The sequence below is a fragment of the Natrix helvetica genome (genome assembly GCF_964273705.1).
Source record: "Natrix helvetica genome assembly, chromosome: 8".
NCBI classification, from domain to species: domain Eukaryota; kingdom Metazoa; phylum Chordata; class Lepidosauria; order Squamata; family Natricidae; genus Natrix; species Natrix helvetica.
The window spans coordinates 12,419,532-12,442,605 of NC_138559.1; the positions used below are offsets into that span (position 1 = coordinate 12,419,532).

General features: G+C 44.0%; 1 protein-coding gene and 1 long non-coding RNA gene across 10 annotated transcripts in view; one reads left to right on the forward strand and one right to left on the reverse strand.

Moving 5' to 3' along the window:
* Positions 1-23,074, forward strand: part of LOC309396068 (uncharacterized protein) — a 193,186-nt gene that overhangs the window by 116,233 nt on the left and 53,879 nt on the right. For 3 of the 5 annotated variants that reach the window (XM_081960830.1, XM_081960828.1, XM_081960829.1), the window contains 5 exons: positions 4,919-5,013; positions 6,114-6,178; positions 6,342-6,444; positions 6,541-6,636; positions 6,720-6,800. In XM_081960830.1, coding sequence (XP_081816956.1) covers positions 6,165-6,178; positions 6,342-6,444; positions 6,541-6,636; positions 6,720-6,800 — 294 coding nt within the window. In that variant the 5' untranslated portion in view covers positions 4,919-5,013; positions 6,114-6,164. Of the gene's footprint in view, positions 1-2,674; positions 2,806-4,918; positions 5,014-5,515; positions 5,557-6,113; positions 6,179-6,341; positions 6,445-6,540; positions 6,637-6,719; positions 6,801-23,074 lie in introns of those variants that run through there. The other 2 variants (XM_081960827.1, XM_081960826.1) reach the window with 2 other exon arrangements.
* The window catches only part of LOC309396084, a 415,466-nt gene that overhangs the window by 41,223 nt on the left and 351,169 nt on the right, over positions 1-23,074 (reverse strand). Inside the window, exon 5 of one of the 5 annotated variants that reach the window (XR_014176036.1) lies at positions 1,862-1,957. The exons of 3 other annotated variants lie outside the window; for them this stretch is intronic. This is a non-coding gene — a long non-coding RNA (uncharacterized lncRNA). Of the gene's footprint in view, positions 1-1,861; positions 1,958-18,716; positions 19,599-23,074 lie in introns of those variants that run through there. One more of the 5 variants, XR_014176037.1, reaches the window with a different exon arrangement.

Sequence of the window (23,074 nt, forward strand, 5' to 3'; positions counted from 1 at the left end):
GTCTGAATACTGGGAGTGGAGGAAGACTGACCCTCCAACTCAGTATAGCAAACTGGCTCCACCATTTCAATTTCCCACAATCATCGTGGGAATTTAATTCATTAAAGTAATAATTTCCCTTGAAATGTTCCTCTAGAGACATTATGAAAAATTAGCGTGGAAGCTTACAAGGTTGACAATACCACATTTCCCCCAGACATACTTCCCAGTAATTATCTATTCCGAAAGCAAGTTGTGCACCCCCACAATGTTTAATTAATTTGAGAGAACAGGCAGGAGACTTTGTTTCTGCACAGTGCTAAGAACTGAGGCATGTGACCATTTGATCCTTGTTACCCAATTCATGTTTAATTCCGGGCCTTTTCTCTCCCCCTGGAAAGAATAAGAATAGCACAAGGGCCCCAGGCCTTTGATTCCTTTTGCTTCTGCAGAGAAGGTTGCTAAGCATCGGGCGCTGCCATTTAAGAGCTTATCGTTTGCTTCCTCTTGAACTATGTCTCATTAATACAGCTTTATGCAGCATTAGTACCTGACAGATATGCATGCTTCTGTAATACCTGGTGCCAAGATTAAATCAAGACAAATGGAAATAGATAATCATTCCCAAGGAGATTTTTTTTTTAAAGCATCCATTGGCCAAATGCCCACAAAGAGCTTTGAAAGACAGATATGTATGTGCAGCTTCCTTAATACATTTCAGAAATTGTCTGCTATTCTACTTGGAAAATACCTTGGGCACTTGGATGGGATTCCGAAGCTTTCTTCTTCTTCTTCTTCTTCTTCTTCTTCTTCTTCTTCTTCTTCTTCTTCTTCTTCTTCTTCTTCTTCTTCTTCTTCTTCTTCTTCTTCTTCTTCTTCTTCTTCTTCTTCTTCTTCTTCCTCCTCCTCCTCTTCCTCTTCCTCTTCTCCTGCTCCTCTTTCTCCTTCCTCCTCCTCCTCCTCCTCCTCCTCCTCCTCCTCCTCCTCCTCCTCCTCCTCCTCCTCCTCCTCCTCCTCCTCCTCCTCCTCCTTAGTTGTGGTTATAACTCCCACAGTTTTGGTACCCTTGATTGTAGATTGCTCTGTTTCATAAACTAGTGGTCCAAATCTACTCTTCTAGCTCAAGAATCTGGGAGCCAGACCAAGATTTTCTATAAAGTACACATTGTCTTGGTTATTAAGTTATTCAGCCTTGCATCACTTTAGGAAACAGAAATAGCAACTCATTTACTGTATGGAATGCTATTGCCCATAAATAAATATGTGCTTTTATGCAGCAGAAATTTCCAGTCTATGAGGCAGGGCAGGTAAATGATGGTCAACATTGACCAGGGAACAATTCTATTTATTTTCCAGGCTAAAGAAAGCTCAGCTGGCTTTTCTGTTTCTTCTCAGAATGGCTGAGAATGAAATCATCCATTTCCCAATATGTGATGTACTTATAAGATTATCTATGTGCTGGAGTCTGACCAGTGAATTGATGCAGCATATCTCCTTTGGTTTATCCCTCAGCATCATTCTGTCATCACTGAAGATCACCAGCCTAGCTTACTTTGTTTAAAAATTGTGCACATCCTCATAGCACACAGACTGGGCTCTTCTAAACTGGGCTAGTTCTGCACAGGAGAAAAAGATCAAAACAAAACTCAACAATTATTGAGATTTATTTATTTACAGTTTTTTTATTTTCTTCCCCTTGAATTATTTAATGCTGGATGAGATGCAAATTTAAATCCTCTTCCTCCTCCTTCTCCATCAGCATCTTCTAAAAACTCTTAGTAGTGTACAACACAGTAGAAGTATAAAACACAATAAACAAAAGACACCTTCTTCATGCCTCAGATAAATAAACCAAAGTTAAAAGAGCAGAATAAAGTTGTCTTGATCTCTTTATAAAATACTGGGAGGGAACAGGAAGCATGAATCTCTAGTAGTAGAGTATTTTATAGCAGGAGGGTTGCAACAGAAATCTTCTTCCCTGGGGAAGCAAAGACCATACATGAAGATGACATTATTTTGCTGACCTAAGTGTGGGAATCAACGGATATGGAATGAGAACACTTGCTGCAGCCATCTCGTCATGGCCAACCTGCCACACCCATCTTGCCACGGCCGTTATGCCATAGCCACCTGCTGCCACCATCTCACTGTAGCAACTCACCAACTTGAGTTGGCTGCAGTGATAGGGCTGTGAGGAGATGACCATAGGGAGTCGGCCATGGCAAGTTGTTCTAGACACCAAAGGACATTAGGGGCTGAAAGTGAAGAGGATTTAGCACAAATGAAGATGCCCAATTTAAAATTTCTCATAGGGGGCGGGGGGAGGAAACAATTTTAGAATTTGCGGTTTGGCCACAATTGCCTAATAAATCATCTTGGTGTATGGTAAATTATGTTTCCTTTCTTTTTCTTTTTGATAGACCGTAAGTATTGTAAGATTGGAAAAAGGGGGACTGCTCTACATTTAAAAAGCATATTAAATGTAAGTTGCTTGACAAGGGCATTGATAAGATTGTTAGGGAGTATAGGTGAAGAATGTGTAAATGGTTCTAATGAAGTTTGACAAATAACAATTTTGACTGTCAGTTGGGCAGCTCCGTTTCCTGAATCCTTACGCCTTTATTGGACACAGATATTTTAAAACAGACACTGCAAGAAAACAAAACGTATTTCAAAGGCTTGTTTTAATGCTCAGGATGATCCTGGATCTTCAAGGAGAGAGCTGCATGAGAAATGGTGATAAATGGATTATGTGTGCTTCAATTAAAACCCCTTTATGAGCCTTTATAAAGCTTTGCAACAGTATTAGACCCTTTTGGATAACAAGTGAGTAAATTCTAACTTTCCAAATGTTCTTGGCCTCAGCAGTCCTCAACTTAATCACAATAGTTATTTGTCAAGGATAATGAGAGACAAACGTCTTGAGAGCTTCTACATCCAGGTCCAGTTCTCCATTACGTGGAATGAAGCAGTTGCTGTTAAGCTTCACACAGCTGAACGTGAGGTCAAGGAAGCACCAATTCCATCTTTTCAACAATTTTCAGAATCGTATGTTAGAATTGGGGCTAAATAAAGAATCTTGGAACCTGCTGTTGGAATTTACAAGCCATATGCGTTGGTGAACTCATTGCAACATTTTGAACCATTGGGGTATCTTGCCACCTGAGCTGAATTGCCATTTAAAGATGAACTAGCAATGGATTCTCCTCCTGTTTCTTGGTTCTTTTATGTCTCATGCTCTTTCCAGTAGCCTCTCAGCCTGCCACAATCTCTCCCAGTTGCTGCAAGTGGCAGATGTTAAGTAGGCCACAGGGAAAGATCAATCCAGCAACAGCCTGCCCTTCACCTACTGTATAACATTTGCCTTTTCCCCTCAAATCCAGCAGTGGATTCCCTTCAAATCCAAGGTGACACGTTAATAAAAAATGACACTGAGAATCATTGATTGCAGCCAAAAGGCTAATCCTCTTGGACATTGGAAGTACAACTGAACATTATGACAGGTTCTCTGCTTCTGGTACAAAAAACCCTCTTCTTTTTGTTCACTTCTATTCTTACCTTTGTTCTATTTTTTCTTTTAATGTGTATTTTTACACAAAAGGGACACTATTATAATTCAATGATTTAATAATGGCATAGATATTAAAGAATGTAAATGTCATTCGTTCATTCATTGGGAAACAGCCAGTTTGATGTAGTGGTTAGGGGATCAAGTTAGAAACCAGAGATTGTGAATTCTAGTCTTGCCTTAGGCACAAAGCTGGTGGGATGATCTTGGGCCAGTCAATCTCTCTCAGCCTTATGGAGGAGGCAATGGCAAGCCACTTCTGAAATCTTGCCATGAAAATATCCAGCCTGAATTATTTCAATTATTTTCAATAATTATCTCAATTATTTCAATTATCCAGGCAGTTGTATGAAGTGAGCGCTGACTCAAAAGAGCGCGAGCACACAGACAATTTCAATGAGCATGTCCTAATCAAAGATTAAATATGGAGCTATCACATTACAAAAGTGGTCTCAGAATAGTAGACAGCATACAGTACTTTGCAAATGTTTTCCGTATTCAATTTCAGTTAAGTCTCAAAAAAACTCATATTTGGGAGAAATCCTGTTAGTTTGGGACAATATTTTTGGGCTACTTAGACCAAAGCTATAATATAAGTCAGTTTTTGAATAGTCTTTCCCATGATATATGATGCAATTGTTACACCCTATGATATCCAATTCCAGTATTAGTAGTAAAACAATACAGAATGAAACATGGCTCTAGACTTGTGTCTCTTGTTTAGTTAAAGAAAGTTCCCCACCAAGAACCTAATGAACTGTTAAAAAGCTTGAGTTTCCATACAACATATTGGGAGATGGGTGGATTACAGTTTACAAGTTCACAATGCCTTTATTTTAATGCTATTTGTGCCAGAGGAGGCTTGCAGGATGCCTGAGTCTACCCGCTATCTTAATTTTCAGTGCTGCAAATTCAAATTAAGCTGGAGGCATTGTGGGGGATTAACCTAGTGGCTGTTTTTCCATAACTTGGCACTGAATGCTGCACGACGCTCTGCTTATGTCGCATCTTCTCAGGATTAGGTAAGCCTTCCCTACCCATCAATAAAGCATTTAAATTAAATTTAAATTCCTTCAACCTGGGCTGACTATCTATTCATTATAGGATGCCCTGGTTAATGTCTTCTTCCACAGCAGTGTGGCTGATTCATTTGCAATTGTTAAAGAAGAACTTCCATAAAGTGCAAATTCTATTTGCATAATTTGTACATAAAAATGTACTATTAAAAAACTTTGCATACCACAAATAATATGTGCTGAGAAGCAATTACAGGTTTTCTTCAGTTTTTTTTTTAAAAAGGTGCTTTAACTGTAGGCAAATGACTTGAAAGATAGAAATCTCTATGATTACAAACTTTATTTATTTATTTAGGCAATAATACTTCTCTCGTTACAAATCTGTGCACGAGGACTGCAAGATTTTTTTGACTCTTGAAAGCACTTCATCTTTACAAGCAGATCTCATTGGTAAGCCAGTCTTTGCTTTTATTCACATCTACAAGTGACTTCTTTCTGCATTCTATGAAGAGGACTTGGCTTTCAGTTCAAGTAAATCTTAGAGAATATTCAGAGGTGATAGTGCATATTGCTATTACTTGCATGAATTAAGCTAATTTTCACTAGACCTGTGTATTTATATGAGTATGAGGAAATATTTCAAACTTTTTTGCATCTTTTGCAAAAACTGAAGCTGAGGAAGAAAAAAGCGATGAATTTGGAGTGATTCTGAGATTAAACATAGCACTAGCATCTCGAATAATACCAAATGTTAACGTTCTTACAACGTTTGGTCTTTTTCAAGAGCCATCTCCCAGTTCTTCAAAATGTCATTGCTTGGCATTAGTCTACATTTAATGTGTTATTGCTTGACGTTGATGACTTTGGAAGGCTAATGGAAGGGGATTAACTATCAAAGAATAAACTAAGCTTGGTTTGGTCTTAGTGCCAAAATAAGGATCATCTGGAATGCCAGCCTAATAGAGTTGTGTGTGGTTGATGCCCAGCAAGAAGGTATGCTTCTTGTATGAGGAGTGCATTCTTATTTATAAACTATATATATACTCTGGGAACCTTCAAATCTATATCCTGGGAACTGGGGAGGGAGAACGCAATTGGTCTTTCCCCTTAAACAGACATAGCCAGCAGCCACAAAAGCCTTTGAATTGGGTCTCCGAGAGAAGGATGCAGATTTTAGGGTCTTTTCTTCACCTGGAGGAGACCTGAAGCTTTGCTCTGATTCCAACGTCTGTGTCTCCTTTCCCAGATTTCCCCACCAAGGACAGCCAAGGGAAAGAGAAGGTCCTCTTTGAGAGACAGGACCTTCCCCAAGCAGCACAATCAGAGCTGGCCTGCATAGCAAGAGACCAGGAGATGAGCCAATACCTATGGCAACAGGTCTCTGAGAGGAGGAGGAGGGAGACACCGCAAAGAGTACGTATCCCTTGGAAGTCGAGCTTCCTTTGGCTGGGCTTTGCCTCGGGGTTTCAATCACCCTCGTTTTTGGCCCAATCTGAGGGTGGAACTTGAGCTTGAATTTTCTGAGTCTCTCCACTTTTGTTTCCTGGCAGATTGTGTTGCAGGACCACAGCTTCGCCACCAGATTAGCTGCCTTGTTAGAGATGGACAATCTCAGGTCAGTCTTTGGTTTCTTTTGGAGCGCGTGAGGAAAGTCTGTTTGGGGTAGTCAATGAACAAGAAGGGAAAGGCCATTGAGTCGAACAAGGTGATGGGAAGAAGGAAAAGGAGATTGTTTACTGACATGGGCCCTGATGTCTCTTCCTTCTTTAATTCCACAGCAAGATCACACTGACAAGGGACGAACTGATCGAATCCATGCTGATAGACATTTGTCTGTTTTACTGGGTGGCTACCCCGGAGGGAGAGGACGATGTTTCTGAGGTACCACTTCAACACCATTTCTGGGGTTTCCTTTCTGGGGTTGCAAGGGAAATGTTCTCCCAAAGTAATAAGACCGTCTCTTATGTTTCCTTTCAGGTGGAGAAGAAGTTGCTGGAGGAGGTCTTTGGCCTCACGCTCAGGAGCTTCCTTCGGCAGTCTCCCACCACAGAGCAGGCCATTTTCCTTCTGAAGGTAATGGCCCAGAAATCCCTTGGCAGAGGGATTCTGGATTCTCAGAAAGGAGGGAATATGTCTTTTCCTTCTCAATTCCACAGCACCTGGACCCTCGGAGGAACCTGTTCCTTCCGGCGCTGAACCAGCTCCTCTACTGCGTGAACCATCATCCCAGGATCGATGTAAGTAGCAAAACTAAATGAACATGAATTGCAGCCTTTGCGTCCCCCACAGCTCTTGGGACCTCTTTTCTTTATTTCATGATTTTTTAAAATCTGCATTTGTTTCGTTATCTGATTTCCAAAACATACATTAATGTACAATATAAGTCTGTGTTTTGTCAGAAAATTATTTATTTGATCCATCTGGAGCAGCTTCTGTCCATAAACATTTGAGTATAACTGAACTGAAGTTTTAAACCGTGGGTGTCAAACTGAAGGCCCAGATCCGGCCTGCATGGCCATCCTGGGAACTGTATGAGTCTGGGTCGCATCACTTTGGCCAGGACCATGCCATCCTGCATGCGTGTGCATGCGTGCATGGGCCCAGTTCTCCGTTCAGCCTTCAAATAGTAAGGCCAGTGCACATAAGCGAGCAGCACACTAGGGCCACAGAAGGCGTTGGTTCCTGCACCTGACTGATTTAGATTCCACAGCTAGCCTTACTGTTTGAAGGCTGAACAAAGCCTTCAGCTGAGTGAGGAAGCACTGTGGGGCAGCTAGGGCAGCCTCTGTCCATCAAAAGAATAGAATAGAATAACAGAGTTGGAAGGGACCTTGGAGGTCTTCTAGTCCAACCCCCTGCCTAGGCAGGAAACCCTATACCATTTCAGACAAATGGCTACCCAACATCTTCTTAAAACACTCCAATGTTGGAGCATTCACAACTTCTGGAGGCATGTTGTTCCACTGATTAACTATTAGGAAATGTCTCCTTAGTTCTAGGTTGCTTCTCTCCTTGATTAGTTTCCCTCCATAGCTTCTTGTCCTGCCCTCAGATGCTTTGGAGAACAGCTTGACTCCCTCTTCTTTGTGGCAGCCCCTGAGATAGTGGAACTATCATGTCTCCCCAGTCCTTCTTTTCATTAAACTACATATAGGTAGCCCTTGACTTACAAGAGTTGGTTTAATGGCCATTCAAAGTTACAACAGGACTGATAAAAAGTGACTTAAGACCACTTTTCACACTTTGGACCTTTGCAACGTCCCCATGGTTACATGATCAAAATTCAGAAGCTTGGCAACTGACTCATATTTATGACGGTTACAATGTCCCTGGATTATGTGATCTCTTTTTGTGACCTTCTGATACGCCAAGGCAACGGGGAAGCAAGATTCACTCAACAACTGTGTTACTAACTGAACAACTGCAATGATTCACTTAACAACTGTGTTACTAACTGAACAACTGCAATGATTCACTTAACAACTGTGGCAAGTAATTCCAGGACTACCTGTATAAAAAAATTCATTGGAGAAAGTTGTTCTGACCCAGACTTCCTTAGAAAGAAAGGAGCAAAGTTTTGGTTCCAACAAAACCTCTCTTATTTACACGACTGTGACTTCCTTTCACTCACAGTCAACAAGGCTTTAGCAAACAGTCTTTCCGAGGAATGTTTATCCACACGCACCTTATCTCGTTTGGAGTGCTATAACATAACTAGTTTCCAAACACAGGGCAAAGCGAAACTTGACACAGAGTCTCTTATAATCACCAACAGAACTCTCCACTCTTGAAATGAGCGAATGAACAAATTGTTTCCTGCAAAAACCCACTCCCCATTTGCTCCTCTTTTGTTTCCTCTGGGAGGGGCCAATCACCTCCAAGCTGTGGCTGTACTCCTCAATTGACCCTGCTTTCTTAGTTGTCCTTGTCTTCTGGCAGCTCTGTGCATGTGCACACTGGGAACAGGCTCCAGCTGTTCCTCTGCCTCACTGCTATTTAACTCCCTCTCTGCCTCCGATGCAGAGCCCTCATCTGAGCTTTCCTCAGCCCCCCAGGACTGGCCCATGTTCCTCCCCAACCTCCTCACTGTTTGACTCTGCTGCCAGTTCTGCTGGCTGCCGGTGGGCCACAACAAAAATATTCTTATTCACTTCTGTTCTGAAAAGTGTTTTAAAGTTCATTTTCATTCTGAAATGACAACTACTGTAGAACAGTGTAGGAGACTGTACCAGCATTACACCTTCATCATGATGCTGAAATAGAAAACTGTTATTGCCTGCCTGCTGTGATTGCCATAGCACAAATGTCCCATTAACCATTTGCTGAAGACATGCTCACAGCAGAGCTTCCATCTTTCACCGGCCCAAGACTGAGGCACGGCAAAGCTTTACCTGAAATGTGTATTTCCTTGCTATCTAGCAGAATTCTCCCCATATGGACATTCTGAGATTTACATTATTGCTATATTTACATGTCAAATTCACTTTCAGCATATATTGACTAACTCTCTCTCGTGAAATTAAAATGTACAACTTTGTGAAACCCACGTTAATTAAAAACATCCATTCGTTACCCTGATAACTAATTAGAGCTCTCTGATGTTCTAGCTCCTTCCTCCATCTGTTCCTCCTCACTTCCCCAAGCCTGCCTCTCATTTTATTTTTTGCACAAGCTGAGCAAAATATTTTCTAAACCAAAGCAAAGTTCTGGGTGAGAGGTTTCATGCCTTCCTCATGCTCAGCTCCCATGGATTTTCATTAGCTGCCAAAAAAAAAAAAGGCTTGGAACAGGGATGGCCAGTGAAGAAGAACTGAGAGACCTTCAAGCGCAGCATAAATTGAAGGTGTAGACCCTTGGCTACGTGCTTGAAGAGAGCTGACCTCTGCAGGGTAGTTGCATTCAGAGAGAAATTCTGCTTCGTTGCGTATCTGGTTTATATTTTTGACATGTGGAAGTTGAGCTGCATCTATTGAAATGGATAAACTTTATTTACTCATTTGTTTGTTGCATCTATGCAATAATCTGGATTCAACAACCACAACCACTAATACTCTTGGTGGCTTAAAACATTAAAATGTAATTTTAACGTAAATCAGAACATAATCAGGCCAACAAAGGGATGAACAACTACAAAGCACAACAAACTCTCCAGAACCATTTTCCTTCATAGGTTTCAGGAGGCCAACAATACAGATGTCAATCTAATCTTGAGGAGCGGGGGGCGGGATTGTTCCTTAATATGGGTGCTGCTACAGAGAAGCAAAGCCTGACAGTCCTCTCCCCTACATGGAGAGATGTTTCTGGAGAGCCATACTGGTTGAGTTGGGCCAACTATTTCTAAGAAGAAGACATATCTTGATGTTATATACGAGGCTAGACCTACTACAGCTACGAGATTCCCCCCTCTCGCAGCTATGGCCTCCTGCCCTTTCAAGGGCCCACCTTGAGGACGGGTTCATTAACCCAGAGAGGTGGAGGAAGCGCACGTTAAGGGGTTTTTTAATTAAATGTTTTTTAAAAGTTGTAAGGGGTTATAAGGATGGGGGGGGAGGGGTTGTAGGGATGGGGGGGGGGAACCGGTTAGGAGGGATGGAAGAGCCAGGCACCTAGGTGTGGTCGAAAGAGGAGGGAGCGGAGTGGGGGAGGAGAGGGAAGATAGCATTCCTGTGCAGGGCTCCTTAATACCAACGGTCGTGGGGAGGGGCAGGTGCGAGGACAGTTTAAGAGCGCGTAGTCGGTTGGGAGACCGGGGTTTTTGGTCATTCCCGGTCGTTTGTACCAACCCCTGCATACTAGGTGGTCAGGATCTACAGACCCAAGGCCTGAGACTGCTGTTATGCAACGCGAGGTCCGTTGTTAATAAGGCCCCCCTCATCCACGATCTAATTTTGGAGGGGGAGCCGGACCTCGCCGGAATAACCGAGACCTGGTTGGGCCACGAGGGAGGTCTACCCCTTGTGGAAATGTGCCCGCCAGGTTATCGAGCATTTCACCAGCCTCGGGCCCAGGGAAGGGGCGGCGGGGTAGCAGTGATTATCCGGGAAGACTTAGACCCGAGAGAGTTCACCGTGCCGCAGACATCCGGGTATGAGTCCCTCGGCATGAGATGGGGCCCAGGGAGGCAGTTGGGCCTGCTGATAGTATACCTGGCTCCTCGCTATACTTCAGCGGCCCTGCCCGAACTCCTTGAGCTGATCTCATCGGTGGCGGTTGAGACCCCGAAACTTTTAGTGATGGGGGATTTTAATCTGCCGTCGATGGGAGAAGCGTCTGAGGGGGTTCGGGAGTTCATGGCTTCCATGACAGCCATGGACCTGACCCAGTTAATTCAGGGCCCTACTCACGAGGGAGGCCACACCCTGGACCTTGTTTTCGTCTCTGGCCAGTGGACGAGTGATCTGGGAAGAGGGGATCTAGACATTATTCCCCTGTCATGGTCGGATCACTCACTTCTCCGGCTGGACTTCCCTGGTGCTACCCCCCGCCGCGAGGAGGCGGAACTGGAAGGTATTAGATGGTTCCGCCCCAAGCGCCTGATGGAACCGGATAGGTTCCAGACGGAACTTGGGCCACCTCCTGTGGACCTGACCCGCCCCCGAGTGGAGGACCTGGTAGACGCATGGAATAGTGCGACTACCGGGGCCCTAGACCGGGTGGCGCCTTTGCGGCCTCTCCTGCGGCGACGAACCACCCTGGCACCTTGGTTTACCGAGGAGCTAAGGGTGATGAAACGCCACAAGAGACGCCTAGAGAGTCGTTGGAGATCCTCCCGTTCCGAATTTGACCGAGCACAGGCACGAGCCTATTTGAAGACGTACCTTGTGGCATTAAGAGCGGCCAAACGTCAACATTGTGCCGCTCTTATTGCGTCTGCAGATAACCGCCCTGCCGCCCTGTTTCGGGTGACCCGCTCTCTCTTGTTTGAGAGACCACGGGAAGCCCCACTACAGGGCAGAGCAGAGGAGTTTGGGAAATATCTACAGGACAAAGTCGCTCAAATCCGGATGGGATGGGCCCCTTTCAGTGGTTCAGTAGAGACGCCCGTGGCGAGTCTTGAGGGACCGCTTTGGGAGGAGTTTGACTCGGTTGCCATCGAGGATTTGGACAGGTTGCGTGGACGTCTGCGACCCACCACATGTTTATTGGACCCGTGTCCCTCCTGGCTTGTACTGGCATCCTGGGAGGTTACGCGTGACTGGCTCCTTGGCCTGGTGAACGCCTCGCTGGGCGAGGGGTCTCTTCCGGCCGCCTTGAAAGAGGCGGTGGTGAGGCCCCTGCTCAAGAAGCCTTCCCTGGACCCAACGGACCTAGTCAACTATCGTCCAGTCTCCAACCTTCCTTTTTTAGCGAAGGTTGTAGAGAGTGTGGTGGTACAGCAGTTCCCACGTCACCTGGAGGAAAATGATTATCTAGACCCGCGCCAGTCCGGCTTCCGACCCGGGCACAGCACGGAGACGGCCTTGGTCGCATTGGTTGATGATCTCTGGAGGGCCAGAGATAGGGGTTGTTCCTCTATCCAGGTCCTATTAGATCTCTCGGCGGCGTTCGATACCATCGACCATGGTATCCTGTTGCACCGGCTAGAGGGGCTAGGAGTCAGGGGCACCGTTTTACGGTGGTTTGGCTCCTACCTCTCTGATCGGACGCAACGTGTGTTGGCAGGGGAGCAGAGTTCGACCCGGAGGCCACTCACATGTGGAGTGCCACAGGGATCGGTGCTCTCGCCTCTCCTGTTCAACACATATATGAAACCGCTGGGCGAGATCATCCGTGGTTTTGGGGTGGGATATCATCTGTATGCTGATGATACTCAGCTATACATTTCCACCCCGAACCACCCCAATGAGGCCGTCGAAATGATGTCCCGGTGTCTGGAGGCCGTACGGGTCTGGATGGATGGCAACCGACTAAAACTCAACCCTTCCAAGACGGAGTGGCTGTGGCTTCCGGCCTCCCGGTTCAACCAGGTGCTTCCATCTCTGGCCATCGGGGGCGTCCAACTAGCCCCCATGGAACAGGTGCGCAATTTGGGCGTCCTCCTGGATGCCCGGCTGTCCATGGATGATCATGTAACAGCCGTGGCAAGGGGGGCGTTCCATCAGGTTCGCCTGATGCGCCAATTGCGCCCCTTATTGGACCGGGATGCCCTACGCACAGTCACCCATGCGCTAGTGACGTCTCGCCTGGATTACTGCAATGCTCTCTACATGGGGCTTCCCTTGAGATGCACTCGGAGACTACAGTTGGTCCAGAATGCGGCCGCGCGGGTGATTATGGGGAGGACTAGATACTCCCCTGTAACACCTCTCCTGCGCGAGCTGCACTGGCTTCCTGTGGTCTACCGAGTGCGTTTCAAGGTTTTGATTATGATCTTTAAAGCGCTTCATGGCACAGGGCCTAGTTATATGCAGGATCGCATCCTGCCCCACACATCCCTACGACCAATTCGCTCACACAGAGAGGGACTTCTCCGGGTGCCGTCCGCCAAACAGTGCCGGGGGGCGACACCCAGGAGCAGAGCCTTCTCTGTGATGGGCCCAGCCCTGTGGAATGACCTCCCCCGTGACATCAGGATCACTTCCGATCTCCGCTCCTTCCGTGTACAGCTGAAGACCCACCTCTTTCAATTATCTGGCCTGGCTCAATCGTAATTTCTCTTATTCCTCCTAACTGTTTTTTAAATTGTCTTTAAATATTAATTCTTAATTGCATATTGGGTTTTTACAATTGGGGTATTTTAATGCTGATTTTTAACTGTCTAAATGATGAAATTTGTTACCTCCTCCGTGTATGTGTGTTTTGTATTTATGTACGTTTATGTGCTGTTATTTATCTTCTATGTTTTATGCTCCATTGTACGCCGCCCCGAGTCCTACTTGGAAAGGGAGCGGCTAATAAATCCAAATTATTATTATTATTATTGATGTCAAGCCTTATAGCACTTTATAGGTCAAATCCAGGACTTTGAATTGCCCTTGGTAGCTCATTGGTTACACACACAGTGAGTGTAGAATAAATGCTATTTCACTATAGGGACTTTGATTTATTTATATACGGGCTACTGGATTTTGTATCAATTGTAGTTTCTGGGGATGGGGTCATTAGAGGCAACCCATGAAAAGTTCATTGCAGTAGTCTAAAATATGCAACAATGAGAGCATGGGTTACCATGCTAAGGTTCCCTCACTCTTTGTACGGATGGAGTTATCATAGCAGCTAGTTGAAAGTCCCCTTAGCCATGGCCTCCATCCCTCCATCAAGCTATAGCTGTGCGTTTATCCCAAATCATGAACCTATAGATAGATACAGATTAACAGAGTTGGAAGGGGCCTTGTAGGTCATCTAGCCCAAACCCCCACCCAAGCAGACCCTATACCATTTTTGACATATGGCAGTCCAGTCTCTTCTTGAAAGCTTCCAGTGATGAAACTCCCACAACTTCTGAAAGAAAGATGTTCCATTGGTTGATTGTTCTCACTGTCAGAACATTTCTCCTTATTTCCAGGTTGAATCTCTCCTTGTTCAGTTTCCATCCGTAATTCCTTGTGTGGCCTTCAGGTGCCTTGGAAAATAGCTTGACCTCCCTCCTCTCTCTGGCAGCCCCTCAAATATTGGAACACTGCTATTATATCTCCGCGGTCCTTCTCTTCACTAGATTAGCCATGCCCAGTTCCTCCAACTATTCATTGTATGTTTTAACATGCTCTAATAGGAAGAGAGCTACCATTTCAAAAAATCACCAGCTATGATAAGAATTTTTACACAAACTGTAACTTCATTTTGTTTGATTTTAACCTGTTCCATCCTATCTGAATTTGAACAGGCTTGAGACACTGATTCAAAATTCTGTATGTACCTTTGGTTCAGCCTGTGATAGAGATATATACAGTAGCTGGGAATCATGAGCATACTAATAGATCTCCCCAAACCACAATCTCCATGTAGATATTTAGTGGGGGAAGAAAGTTGGCAGACTTTTCCTCCCTCACGGCAATGTCTGATGCTGTTTACTCAGATAGGAGCAAAATCATTGCCTCCAATCCTTGTAGTGGGTCCAAGAAGATGTTTATTTATTTACTTACATTCTATAGATTTTCCTTGGATTTTCAACCTTTGGATTTTCAACAAGCATCTTTGTTGTAATCTGGAAGATTGCAAATCTTGAGCTAGGTATTACATAGATTGAGTCTTTATGGATTAGCCCTTCAGCCATTTCAAAGTGCAACGTTCCAGAAACAAATTATTACTAAAACTTGATAAAAACAATTTAAAATGAAATTTGATAAAATGCAATTCAAAATGGAATTGGAATAAAATTGGAATAAAAATACAATTTAAAATGGAATTGTAGGTATTATAATTCTAGATATTCTATGACCTTGGGAGACCAATTTCCTCTTCTGTCTTGGGAATGGATTCCCTATAGTTCTTAATTCCATCAAAATTATTAACTCCTCCCATACAAACACTATATGTGCACGGAGTGGCACAGCCAATTTAGAGAGTTGAGGAGAAATATTACATATTATACATGTTCATTAAAGTTGCGTCATATTGCTCTCTTTTGCAGTGCAGGATTCCATGAACTTTAGATGAGATAACTGGTGATACTAAGGAAGTGGAAAAATGTTTTGCATGAGAAAGATAACATTTGGTTATTTTTTTCTAACTTTGCTCAGCTTTGGTTCTAGATGCTATCACCGTAGTGTTGTCTGGAAGTTGAATCACAGCAATTGGACTTATTTTTCTTTTTGGTTTGAAATGTTTCACTGCTTATCCAAGTAGTTGGATAAGCAAGAGCCATAGTGGCACCATGGTTAGAATGCACTATTGTAGGCTAATTCTGCCAACTGCCAGCAGTTCAGTCCTGACCAGCTCAAGGTTGACTCAGCCTTCCATCCTTTCGAGGTCAGTAAAACGAAGACACAGATTGTTGGGGACGATATGCTGACTTTACCTGATGACTGAGAATCTTTATTGATGTCATGTAGAGTGATTCTGGTAAGTGATAAGGAATTCTAACCAGTATAGAGGGTATATAGAATTGCTATTTTCTGAAGGCGAACTTCACTCTCATAAATGTTGAGCAAAGCCATGCAGAAATTCAGACGGAGCGAAAAGACATTTGCTAAGGTTACCTAGGAGTCAACACTTCATACCTGATGCTTCATATTTACTATTTATAACAGTGGAAATCAATTTACTTTGTCCTTTCAATAAAAGCAGATGATGATGAAGAGCTGTCACTCCCGCCCCCACACTTGAATGCTTGTTAATAAGAAGTATGAACTGTGGATCAGCAAAAAAACAAATGACTTAGAATTAAGTTGATTTATAACCTATAAAAGCCAAGCGTAGATCTAAGAGGCATCTGTGAGGAGGTGGAGGAATTACTTGTGATTAAACTTGATATTAGATGGTATTAAATTGGTATCATTGAAGTGCACTTTTGTCACTGGTGGTGTTACACGCATTAGCAAAAAGGGAAGCAGCTGCCCATCATTAAGTTTTGTCTAGAGCAGGAACATTTTTTTTTTTTTTTGGTGTGGAAACAACATTTTAAAAAGAAACAATTCCAATCTCCAAGGGCTGCAAAGAACATGGCAGTGATGTAGAGGCTGTCATTTCTGATTTGTCCTTTCTCCTTCCTGGAGTTTGTAGAAGAATTAAAAGACTCTGCCACCGAAATGTATTTGTTTGTTGCTAGATTCCAGGGAGCTAATGAGAACTACAGGTTGTCCAATTGTAGACCGGGCAAACTTTGGCTGCAAGCAGAGACATCTGATGGAATCCACAAGGACATCTCAGGTCTCCTGCCATTTTATTATTTGAGCAATGATTTCATGACATTTCTTGCCACACCTGTGGATATTCATGTCTCCAAGGTTTCCAATACATTGAAAGTGTTGAAGGTCTCAGTGCAGTGCCTCTCACTCTTTCCCTATGCTACATATGTTGCAGTGGGCACAAGGGCAACAGAGCATTGATAGAGAGTTAAGGATTTGCAGATAGTCCTCAGGGTCACAAATGGGAGGAGAATTTCCATAGTGAAGCAAGGCAGTTTATTTATATTATTTTGAAATATTTACTTAGCCCCCTACTCACTCAGTGACACATTGGTAAAGGAGTTCTGCTGGCAACCCTGAACCCTCCAAGAAAGCCTGGGTCCAATTGTCAACCCTGAAGAGAACCTGGCTGAGGTCACCTTGGAGGCTTCAGAGTTGCCACAAAGCAGAAGAAGGGACGGGGGGGGGGGGGGGGAGGAATAGATAGCTGGGGTTTTGTAGCCAAAACAAAAACATTTTCCTGTGGGAACCAAGGACATTCCGACAGGGGGCTGGCCAGAGGGGGAGTGAAGTAACCAAGCAACTGGCCAGCACTTAGATTGGACAGCAGGACCAGTGACTGGGGGGAAAGGGGAAACGTTTACTTTTTAATTAGGTGAAAGCTGCAGGAATTTTCAGAGCCGGCTTTCACCAATATGTGCCAATATGATGTATCCAATAAATTGCTCTTTGAGGAATCTACCTGCCTCAGAGCTCTGCTTTCTATAGGTGCATTACGTGGAATGCTGACATCTGCCTGATTCTCTGTCCCTTTCTGGCCATAGTTGCTAAACGAACCATTGCTGTTGTTAAGTGCATCTGACTGTCATTAGGTGAATCTGGCTTCCCCCATTGGCTTTGCTTGTTGGACCCCAGCTGGGAAGGTCACAAATGGAAATCACATGACCCCAGGATGCTGCAACTGTTGTTGCATAGTGTCTGAATTTTGATCATGGGACTGTGGATATACTGCAAGTGGAAGGACTAACCATAAGCCACTTTTCTCAGTACCGTTGAATCTTTGAATGGTCAACTTACCAATTAACACAAATGGTTGTAAGTTGAGGCTAACCAGAACTCCAATGTTTTTCCCTCGTCACTCTTAACACTTGTGTTAAGTGTTAATCTGCGTTCACTTCCTTCTATCTACCTGTAATTTCTAATGATGTTGGATTTTCCTCCAGGTAGGATGTAGTTTTACAGATGCTAGCAAGCAAATTTTTTACTTTTATTTTTAGACCAGTATATAGCGAATAAGATGCTACATAGTATCCTTTCTAATTAGATCTTAGACTTTGTCTACCCCTGTAATGTAATTTGTGTAACCAAATCACCTTTCTTTTACAATTATGAAGCCTACTTCACTAATCTTTGTTTCGGTTCAATTCCCTCTGTTGGGAATCTTAGAAACTTCAAGAATTCTTTTCTGTGCAAAATATGTCTTGAACCATTGAAGCATAACGTTTCCCTCGTTGAAGTATAATGAACCCATCTGTATTAACCTCAGTCTTCTTTGTCAGATAGAAACAACGGAGATGGTGGTGAAGGTCCATTGTGAAGTTAGTGAAGATAATAAGCTGGTTTTTCTGAGAGCCAGAGTGTTCTAACTGAGGCTTCCCCAGCAGCATGAAGCTGAGTCCTTGTCTCAATAAACCCTTTTATTTAATTTACAGTGAATTTCTCTCCAGCAAACTTTTTCCTCTCCCACCGTCTTTCAAGATAGTTCACAATTACCGACCTTTATCAGGCTTGGAGAGTGGCCAGGCCGATATCTTTCAGATGCTGCAATACTTGGCAAGAATGCAGGAAATGTCTCCTGCAAACTCCACTCCCCTGTTGCTCCTCTTTTATTTCCTCTGGGAGGGGACATTCACTGTCCACCTGTGGCCTTACTCCCAAGTCGATCCTTGTTCCTTAGCTGTTCCCTTCATCTGGAAACTCTGTGCATTCACACACCGGGAACAGGCTCCAGCTGTTCTTCTGCCTCACTGATGTCTGACTCCAAAGGCAGCTGATAACTGTCAGACAGCCCTGGCCCCATCTCTGCCTCTGACCCAGAGCCATCCTCAGAGCTTTTCCCAGACTCCAGGACTGGCCCACGTTCCTCCCCAACCTCCTCACTGTCTGACTCTGCTGCCAGTTCTCAGCCACAACACAGAGCTCTCACAACCTAATTGTCTTATTTGGTGATTAGGTGAAGAAAGCCAGCATTCCCCAATCTGCTATCCCTACCCCTAATATTGGGACCATAAAATTCAGAATACTTAACTAGCAAATCTTTGGCTGTGGTTTTTGAATCTTGAAAATAAAACAAACACCAAGGGCATGTCAGATTAGGAAAGAACTAAAAAAATTGCAATCTTTATTTTACTTATTTAATGCCCAAGCCCCTCCCCTCATTTTTAGGGTTCACAAAAATATCACAAAATTCAGACACAAACAGTTGCAACTTCCTTTGCTGCATGAGAGCAGAGAAAAGCATCTATGGGTGTCATCTGGGACTAGAATTTTCCAGCATATTCATACCTCATCAGGAAGTATCCATTTTAGGATGCGTCAGAAGAGAGTTTTCTATTTGTGGATCAATCTGTCTGATCTGAATTCTCAAACTTCCAAATGTAGACCGGTGACAGGCATATGAGGTTGCACAGCATGGGAAAAAAAATAATATCATTGGAAGAAAAGAAAAAAAAAGGCTCTCCGAGTTTTCTGCTTCCCGAGCCAAGAATTTCACTTCAAACCTCCCATCATTTCAATTGGTCATGCCATTTAGCAAATTGTATTGAATTTGAAAAAAAAACAAAACCTGAAGGTCTCTTCTTTTTCATTTTGCTATGCGAGCCATTATTGCTATTGCTCTCATTAACATGGTTTGATTGTCGTGAGCCTAATAAAATCAACAAGACGTCTTTCTGATCAATCAAAGGATATGAGTCAGAAAACGTGGAGGAGGATGAAGTGAAAATAGCACCATGTTTTTTTCTTCTTCTGCATACCATTGCCTCCAACAGGTTCTAGGAGTCTTCAAAACCTTTTTGAACCCTGGCATCTTTCAGCTGGTGGTGGAAAAAGTAGGTGTTTGGGATCAAACTGTTTGAATCATGGCTTGCATCGTGGAGCTTGTCAGAGTACTCAGTAAAACAACACTTTACAATGTTTGAGGCTTAGAGTGACAATCTTTAAGGGAAGCATGAGAGAAGTGTACTGCAGCTGCCAGAAAAAGCCAATGCAGTCTTAGGTTACATCAATAGAATGATAGTTTCAAGATCACATGAAGCAGGGGTGGGCTGCTACGGGTTTGCCCAGGTTTGGGAGAACTCGTAGCTAATGTTATGGCTGGTTTGGAGAACCTCCAAATCCTGTCCCTGGCTGGCCATGCCCACCCTGCCTCTCCTACCCCTCCCCTCCCTGGAGTCTCCATGCAGCCCATTTTGGATGCAAGGTAAGTGCAGGGCAGGGACGTAAGTAAGTGCAGGGCGGGTAGGTAAGTAAGTGCAGGGCAGGGACGTAAGTAAGTACAGGGCGGGGAGGTAAGTAAGTGCAGGGCGGGGAGGTAAGTAAGTGCAGGGTGGGGAGGTAAGTAAAGGCTCGGGAGGGGGAAAATGGGCCTCCTAGAAGTTCTGAAAGGCCGGGCCCATTTCCAGCCTCCAGAGGGCCTCTGGAGCCTGAGGGAAGGCAGCTTTTGCCTTCCCAGAGGCTCAAGGAAAGCCTCCAGAGCCTGGGGAAGGTGAAAATGGTCCTCCTGCTGTGGTGCAGGAGGCCGACCAGGCCATGCCCACTATGGCCACGCCCACCCAGCAACCGGGCAGAGAACCCATTGCTGAAATGTTTAAAGCCCACCCCTGACGTGAAGTGACAGTACCCTCCATACTGCACTGGTGAGACCACACTTGGGACACCAACATAGTCGTCATGGTACAAAAAAGTTGTTGATACCTTAGAAAGAGTGCAGAGAAGGGCAGAGAACAGAGGAGCAGAAGAACAAAGATGGCAAGGGATCTGGAGGGTAAACAATATGATGAACAATTGAGGGAACTAGGTATGTTTAGTCTAACAAACAGAAGGACTAGAGGTGATATGATAGCCTTCCAGTACTTGGAGGGCTGCCCCAGAGAAGAGGGTGGTCAATCTATTCTCCAAAGTGCAGAATCTGGGCAGGAGAAGAAGTAACAGGTGGGAAGATCGTTAAAGGAAGCTACAACCTAGAACTAAGGGGAAATTTTTGGGCAACGAGAACAATTAATTAATGGCATGGTGGAATGGCTTACCAACAGAAACTGTGGGTGCTCCATCACTGCAGGTTTTCAAAAAGAGATTGACAACATTGCTCTAAAAGATCCTTTCCAACTGGATGGGCAATAAAATGCCAACTGTGACGCTGTATAAGTAAGGGCAAAGTGAGGTGTCGTAAGTTCAATGAAATAAAAGGAAAATAACAAAATAAGCTTCAGTGATGGAGTTTGAGTTGATAGAGACTTACTAGAAAAATGACAAATAGCTGTGTGAGAAAAAGCAAAATGTCATTTTAGTAGCAACCACAAAGGCGTTACAAAGAAAACTGTCATCATATGATGCCATTTTCTATGAACCTGTTTTTAATGAGCTATAATGCCACCATTCTTGGAACAATGGGTACATGTTGGAGTATTCTACACTGTGTCAGATAAGAAACCTTTGGTGAAAGTGAAGCAGAGACTAAGAGGGCTGGGATTGATTTCACAATGAAGAAATCCTATTGTGTTTGGGTCTTATAACTGAAAGGGAAGAAGGGGTGAGGATGGATGCGATAATAGTTTGTTTGAAAAAATGTAAGCAGAAGCTGAGAATAAAAGGTGGTGAGGAGGAAGAGGATAATGAGGAAGTAAAGTCTTGAGTTCAAAAAATTATGCAAGACGGTATGGTAAAATTGAGACGTTGGAGAGCTTGCAAAGATGAAATACATAAATACTTTTTCCACCAAACATACCATTGGAACCACGGAGATCATTATCATAAGATGTCATGATGCTCTCCAGTAAACGTGCCTTTGTTGCTGTTAGTTGTGAAATCGTGTCTGTTCCTCCAGGCCTTCCTGTCCTCTACCATCCCCCAGAGTTCATTTAAGCTCACGCCGACTGCTTCAGTGACTCCATCCAGCCACCTCATTCTCTCTCATCCCCTTCTTCTTTTGCCCTCAATCTTTCCCAGCATTAGGCTCTTCTCCAGTGATAAAATTAGCACCTTTCAAAGGCATGTATATTGGAGAGCATCAGGACATCTCATGCAGTGGTGGGATTCAAATAATTTAACAACCGGTTCTCTGCTCTAATGATCAGCTGGGCAGGCATGGCTCGATGGTTATGTGACCATGTGGCCATGGCCAATTCAACATCACTCACGTCGATGGGCGCTTCATCTTAGGTGTTACAATGTAATAAGGGTTAACCGGAGAGGCAGTTTCTGTAAGCAGGGCAATAAAGATGAGGCTAGAAACAACACCAGAATGTTTCCTTCCTGCCTTCCTTACAGGATTAGCATCTCTAAAGTGGAAAAGAACAAAATGATATTTCTTCCAACAACTGGTTCTCCAAACTGCTTAGAAAGTTAACAACCAGTTCTCCTGAATAGGTGCGAACTGGCTGAAACCCACCACTGATCTCACGGCAAATTATCTCCAGAGTTCCAATGGTATGTTTTGTGGAGATTACTTCTTCTGCCTAGGTGGTTGTATTATTTTGCCTAATATTAAGACCAACTCTGAATATTTGATTATCTACACTGGTGTTGTATCACATTTTCTAGGCTAAGGAGTGCATGATTTTGAGAAGGGAGCCGGGAGAAGGTCAGACCAGCATAAAATATAAATCTGACTCACTCACTCCTTCCTCCCTCTCTCTCTCTCCCTCCCTCCCTCCCTCCCTCCCTCCCCCCTTCTCTCCCTTTCCCCCCCTCTCTCCCTCTCTCTCCCCCCTCTCTCTGTGTGAGTGTGTGTGTGTGTGTGTGTGTGTGTGTGTGTGAGTGTTGACTCCTGCCAACAAGAAAGTGTGCAGAAAAATAGTTGATAAAGGGTCTGGAGCTAAATCATATGATGAATAGTTGAGGGAGCTAGGTAGGTATATCAAGTCTAGTGAAGAGAAGGATTAGGAGGAACATGATAGCTGCCTTCCAGTACTTGAAGGGCTGTCACAGAGAAGAGGGGTTTAACCTGGTCTCTAAAACACCAGAGGGCAGGATGAGAAGTCATGGGTGGCTTGTTAAGGAGAGATCCAACGTAGAAATGAGAAATTTTCTGACAGTGGGAACAGTTAATCAATGGAATAGCTTTCCCCCTGGAGTTGTGGGTGCTCCATAACAGGCACTTTCAAAAATAGACTGGACAACTATTTGACTGGGATGGTTATGGTATAAGGTGTCCTGCCAAGACTGCAGTTTTCTTGGCAAGATTTTTTAGAAGCGGCTTGCCCCCTTGCTGCCTTCTTCCTAGGACTGAGAGTTGAATAACTGGCCCAAGGTCAACCAGCTGGCTTTGTGCCTGAAGCAGGACTAAAGCTCACCATCTCCCGAGTTCTAGCCTAGTGTCTTAACTACCACAACAAACTGGATTTTGAAATCTGATTATATTTAATTATAGTTTATCAATTACGTAGATATACGTAACGGTGCTCTTCCCCATGAATTTAAGTTCTTCCTCTTATTGTATTTATGAC